Source organism: Austrofundulus limnaeus, unplaced genomic scaffold (assembly GCF_001266775.1).
Source record: "Austrofundulus limnaeus strain Quisiro unplaced genomic scaffold, Austrofundulus_limnaeus-1.0 Scaffold109, whole genome shotgun sequence".
NCBI classification, from domain to species: domain Eukaryota; kingdom Metazoa; phylum Chordata; class Actinopteri; order Cyprinodontiformes; family Rivulidae; genus Austrofundulus; species Austrofundulus limnaeus.
The window spans coordinates 717,691-724,284 of NW_013952511.1; the positions used below are offsets into that span (position 1 = coordinate 717,691).

The 6,594-nt window shown below is 39.4% G+C and overlaps 1 protein-coding gene across 1 annotated transcript in view; it reads right to left on the bottom strand.

Annotated features, from left to right (window-relative positions):
• The window catches only part of fchsd2 (FCH and double SH3 domains 2), a gene marked incomplete at its 3' end in the record, with an annotated part of 54,297 nt that overhangs the window by 42,101 nt on the left and 5,602 nt on the right, over positions 1–6,594 (bottom strand). Inside the window, exon 2 of the mRNA XM_014013988.1 lies at positions 4,043–4,140. Coding sequence (XP_013869442.1) covers positions 4,043–4,140 — 98 coding nt within the window. The remainder of the gene's footprint in view (positions 1–4,042; positions 4,141–6,594) is intronic.

The window sequence follows — 6,594 nt, forward strand, 5'->3', positions numbered from 1 at the left end:
CAGTGAAATATATTTATGTTTGTGGTTGTAATGTGACAAAATATGGAAAAGTTCAAGGGGTATGAATACTTTTGCAAACCACTGTATATATATAGACATGACTCATCTTTTTTTTCCTTATTACATTGATATCAGTGGTGTCCAGCATGCCAAAACTATCCTGTGCAAAACATTTGATGTTACAGTTTCAGTCTGTCTAGTTATCCTTCTTCACCTCCCACAGCACTTTACTTTTCATTTGCCATTTATTGTCAGCTGCAGCACAGACACCTGCAGCCTGTCTGCAACGTCTTCGAGAAACAAACTAATAGAGAAAGGGAGAAAGCGGGAGGTGAGCAGCCGACAAAACTCCTGTTGAACACGCTGTCACTGTAAATTATCTGTAACTTGATTAAAATGCTGCTTTTATTTTTTTTGGTTTTGGATTGTTTTTTTTAACCCGGCCACCTGAGCCCATAATGTTTTCTATAAAGATTACCTCACACTTGGTGTGAGAGAGCACAGAGCTGCTAAAGGAGACTGCAGTTGTGCTGCTGGTCAAGTATATTGTATCAAACACTAAGCATTTCAGATTTTTAACCTTGCTGATTGAAATAGTTGCAAAAGCATATTCAGTGGAACATAGTAGCAGCAGAACCAAATACACCAGGTAAAAGTAGCTATTAAAGTTTAAACACAGACTGCATTAGATTTGTAAGCAAATTCTAGGGCTGGGCAATAAATCGATTTAATCGATTAATTCGAATCTGCCATTTATAAAGATTTAATTTTGGGAAAATTTAGATTTTTTTTCTCACCAATACACCCTTTGGGGCTTCTGTAGTTCAGAGGTCACCCCACCTGTCCCTCAAGATGCTTGGTACACAACATGACAATATGACAGCTAGCAAAGAGGATCTACTTCCCAAAAAAGGCACAGTTTCTTCAGTTTTCTGGAACTGGTTAGGTTTTGCAAAGACTTAGAGCAACAAACACCTCACTGCAAAATCTGTTTGAAGGCTCTTGCTACAAAAAGAAGGAGTACAAAAAAACAGTTTCGACACCTGAAACAGAGGCACTCCGTTAAGTGGGAAACAAAATCGTTTAAAATCGAAAATCGAATTTGGGATGGAAAAAATCTGAGAATTTTTATTTTTTGGGGGTCATATCGCCCAGCCCTAGCAAATTCTTATTTTTTTTTTTTTGTTCTGACAAAAACACACGTAAAACGGTGACACAAGGACCTGACCAAGACATAATAAAATAATTTGCTCCTTCTCTATCTGACCACAGCAGAGCAGTCAAAACATCACAGTGAGCTGTTGCTCTGAGCTGTCACACCTGCTGAAACACGATACGTCAAGGACTCCGTGTGTCTCTGCAGAGACACGGATCATTTGAAGAATAACACTTAAACTTGATGAAGAACGCCACAGATAAACTGTAAACCTTCTTCAAAATCAGCTGTGTTCACAATGTTCATGCATTCACTCACTCACTGAGTAAGAGACCTGGGTAGCCAGGTACACCAGGGTACATTCCTAAATCTGAGGTAATATACAGTGTTATTTCACTGGTTTTCCTTGAGAAAATGTCATTAACATTGTCGTCTTTAAATGAATATTTTTTCCCTAAATAACAGGGGAATAGTAGTGAAGAATCACTTCATTTTGGACGGCAGCAAATCTGTCAAGTTTGAATTAATTTGGCRTCTGGAGAGTATCAAATATTACTTGAGGCTGTCTGGTCATTTAGAATTATTGCTGAGGTGTCATTTTTGTCAAATATTCCCTCACCGGGACGTATTTACCAGGCAATGAATCAGCTTTATGACGAGTCTTTGATTTTCTGCTCCCCATCTTGTTAAGTTATGGAAGCTGCAAAGACGAGAGATAATGAAAACAGAGCGTTTTGGGTTCAAACTGCTCCAGTTCTTCTTGAAGACCAATACCGTTTCATTAATGTGCATGAATAATTCCACAGATGTGGTCAATAAATCTAAGTAAATCTCACATTTTTCGTTTATTCTGTGTTATATGCCACATAAAAGCCTGATGTGTGAGATAAGGTGAGCTCATCGCTGCAGGTGAAGGTGAGAACCCAGTAAAGCTGTAATGATGCCCAGAGAGCAGCTCAAGTTTAATTCACTGATCTCTGAGGAAAGTTCCTGTCCAGTGAAAGTGAGACTAAATGGCTTTATGAAAGCTGGATCAGTGTTACCACAGAGGAATAGAATGAATAAAAGTTTATATGAGGCTATGTGAGCCTGTTTTAATCATCAGCAGGGGTGGTTGACACAAGGGCAGTTTTTGAACTAGTTGACTTTTTACCGAGGGCTTGACTTGGCCCTTTTAGGATCGACTCAGCGCAGCTTCAGAGTCATTCCACCGGATGATCGCACCTGCTTCAAGCTTGGTTCTTAAAACCGACTTGGCTGAGGTTCTGAGTGAGCCGAGCACAAGATTTGTCGTAGGCAGATCCTAGGCCATTGTCTGGCCAGAGAGCGACGTCAACCATTAAACTCACTATTTTTTAATTATCCCTACAGGTCACTCCAGGTCCAGGTGACATCACTGTAGTGCGGAATGAAATCTGGTTGCTTTAGTCAAGATTGTGCTAAATTATACTTACTACAGTGTGAGTCAAAAGTCACAGGACACCCTTTTATTTCAGGAAGAAAAGGGAAAATGACAATACCCCAGCAGGTAATGAGTGCAGGGTCTATCTTATGTTTGTAACATGGTCGCCATCTCGAAAGCCGCAATACTGGATCAAAATAAAGACTGTCCTGTGACTTTTGGCTCACTCTGAATATTTCAAATCCCAGTTATGGACCAACACTCTGCATTTTAAACTCTAAGTTTGTTTCCATTTACTCTCATAAATTACCATTAATCTGATGAAAAGTTATAACTGCTTCAAGTTAACTTGCTAGCTTCCCATTTGCCCATCACCATTTCAGAAAAATCCTAACAATCAAGAAACTTACAGTCTCGATGTCTTGCCTAAAGAAAACAACTAAACAGATGTGGGTCACTGCAGGGGCCCAGACCTCAGGCCCCCGAATCCAAAGGCGAGTTCCCTAATCGCTGCAAGACCCTGCTGCTCCGGATTTTACCACTATGAGAACATGTCATTGCAAATAATTACAAGACATTAAAGGCTCGAGTAACATACAGAGAAATCACTGCAGGCGGTGTCTTTCAATAATGAGGATGACGAGACAATTTGGGGATCTTTAGCCAGTCTCTCTCTGACTGAAACAAACTAACACACTGCGGTTGCAAACATATAACTGGATCTCACTATCTCACACAAGTGAGACCTGAGCCTTGTTCACTCTCCAAAAAAAAAAAAAAAGGCCTGCAGCAACACGCCAATCTGTTCGCAAACAGCTGGCGCCGCCCCCCCCCCCCCCCCAAGTGAACAAGAAGGGGAGACAAGTGAGGGAAATCTCTATGAGAACAGAAGTGGAGACAAAGTGAAAAAGACAGGAATGAAAGCAGAAAGGCGGATGGTATTAGAGAGTTCTCGCTGTCATAAATAATCAATGCTTAGTCAACAGTGTAAATGAAAGTGAGAGGGGGAACCGAGGATGTTTCTCACTGCAAGATCCAAAAGGGAAAACTGCCAACGCATATAAGACACCAGTGAACAGAGCTAAGCCAAAATGGATAAGAGACAGACAGAATAATAGCAGCGAGGGAAAAAAAGGAGACAAAATGTTAAAAATAAATAAATAATGAGTGGAATTCGGAAAATAAAAACAGTCACGGAGCTGGAAGAGGCCAGCAAAAAATTCCTTCATTATTACAGTTCACAAAAAACTGGAGTATGACAATCCTTCCTTCCTTTGTCACTTCTCAAATGCTTCCTCTTCAATTTTTTTTATTTTTATTGTTGCTGATTATTACCATTCCTCACGTGTGTCGTGCAAATCGTTTTGAGCAACAATGACTAGACTTCAAAACATCTGCTGATTTGGAGAGAGAGAGTGTGCTCCTTTCATCCTTCAGCACAGCTCCTCAGAAAAGAATGACGCGACACGCAGATGTCTTCGTACCTCATGTCTTCCAGCAGGTCGCATTCAGTCTGATGCTTAAAGTGCAGTCTTGTCATCTGCTCTGTGTGGGTGTTTTTTAGCTCCTGTGTCACTTTGACCTGGAGAAAACAACAACAACAAAAAGAAGACATCATCAACTATTCATCTCTCTGCACTGCTACCTCCTCGTGTTTGTTTATTTACAGATATCCTCTCCAAAACAAATCCCACACATTGCTTTATTAATAAATTAAAAAAAACAATAAAAAAGCTTAAGTTTACTTCTTTGCAAAAGAGTTGGTGGTATGATGAATGAATGTGGTATGAAAGTCAAACAGGCACATTAATACTTAATAAATCGTATTCATCAACAGTTCATAATACTTTTTTAATATATATAATCACCCACCCTTGGTCGGGATAAGTGTTGCATAAAATTACCACACAAAAATACACAAAACATAAAAGGGCTAGCCTCACACACMTGAGAGACCAGAAACTGATATTAACACATGGATATGCTTTCTCATCACTAACTAAWCTGTTTAACAGTCAAGTCAGGGTTTTGACAATTTTTTGGAAATGCTGCTAGTGGCTTTTTTTTCTGGTTAGAGGTTACAGAACACCGATCACATAGCAGTAATTAGTAACGGACTGATCCTGTGTGAGAAAGGATACTCAGGCTGGATCTCATCTACTCCTTCCCTTTAAGCCAGTATCATATTGAGCTGCTGTTGTGACTAGTTTGCTAATGGCATAATGGAAAGGGAGTCTCCAAAAAAAAATCTCAAAAAAGTTCTCAATTTTCTCATGCAAGTTGCAGAAGCTCGCCATCTTGTCATGTCAGATTTAAACAATTTGAGCAACATGTTTTCCCACAAAATTGTTACAGAGTTGCTGTGGTCGCCTTCGACTCGTCTCAGTTCAGTTTTCGTCATTCTAGAGACATATTGTAACACCTGCATGGCAGCTCTTCTGATGACAGTAAAAGTATCTGTGACTACAGCCCCTAATTTCCAGGTCTAAAAATCTACCCATGTTAAATAATTAATTCTGACCATCTTCATTTCAAAAGAATACTCCTGTAGACAGTCATAGAAATTAGGGGTAAATCAGCAGCTTTATCGTGATAAAAAAAATATATTAATTTGTTTGGATGACGATACGATGTTTCTCAATATCACAGAGTTGGTCATGATACAATTTTGATTCACCTCAATTCACAAGTATGCAATCGATATGATGCGATATCATATGCCCATGATTGTGTTAGATGGGCATATGATTCATTTTCGTTTTGCCTTGATGTAACTGAATCATTAATCACTGATGTATCGATGTGGATTGATGTATTGCCACACCCCCTTCCTCTCAATTATCACAGAAGGAAGCTGCCGAGATGGTTCCAAAACGGGACATGATGGGGACAATGTGGGTGGAAGTTAGAAACAAAAACAGTTTTACAAGCACTACGCACAAAGATGGGCTGTGATTTTCAAAAACTGGAGGAAAAAAATTCGATCATACGGCTCGCTGGTCACAAACACTCAGACTACAACTGGAAATTATGAGTCGCCAACTCGTCCACTGGTTCCCAACTCGTGACAACTTTGTGTGACCTCATGTATTTCTGGTTTAAATATATAAAATCTGCAAATACTAACCCAATTAAACTAGGGATGCATGATATATCGGCACTAATATCGGTATCGGCCAATATTGGTCATTTTTTAGAATATTGGTATGGGTCCGATATGTAAAACTTGGCTGATATTAATGTCCGATATTGATTTCCCACTTTTTAGCTTTGTGTTTCTGTTTTGGGATGGGAAATGGTTGGTTGAATTGCATCTGTTTGACCATGATAGTGATATTGACGCTGCGTAGCCAGGAATAACTGAAGTAGAGAGCCATGTCAGAGGTCTGGCCGTTTATTTACAGTATCAAAAAAAGACCAAAGTGTGTTTGTGCGTATATGTATAATGTAATTTGTGTGTTTGTGCAATATTGGTAAATATCGGTTATCGGCCATAACAGCAATAATTATATCGATATCGATAACGGCTGAAATTTTCATATCAGTGCATCCCTAAATTAAACATGAGCATAAAGACAACATAAACGGGCTGCCATGATTAGTCAACTAGTCGACAACTAATTTAATAGTCAGTCTCTTTTTTTTTTGTCTTTTACCTTGTTTTTCTCTCCAAACTGCTTTGACACCTTCCACTGCCACATCTGCCTTTCTGTTCTTGACACACATGCGCAGTAGTCATAACCGGGGTAGGCCATAGACATCACAAGACATTATACAGACAGGCWCTGGTATCATGGCTACCTGACAAAGGAGCTCAAAAGTGTGGGATCATTTTAAGAATGTGAAAGAGAAACCTGTGCAATGCAATATCTGCAAGGCAGAACTTGCCTTCCACGGCAATTATTTTTGGTTAGCAGATACAGCGGGTAAAGTAAGTATTGAACACGTCACCATTTTTCTCAATAAATATATTACTAGAGGTGCTAATGACATGAAATTTTCACCAGATGTCGGTAACAACCCAAGTGATCCATAA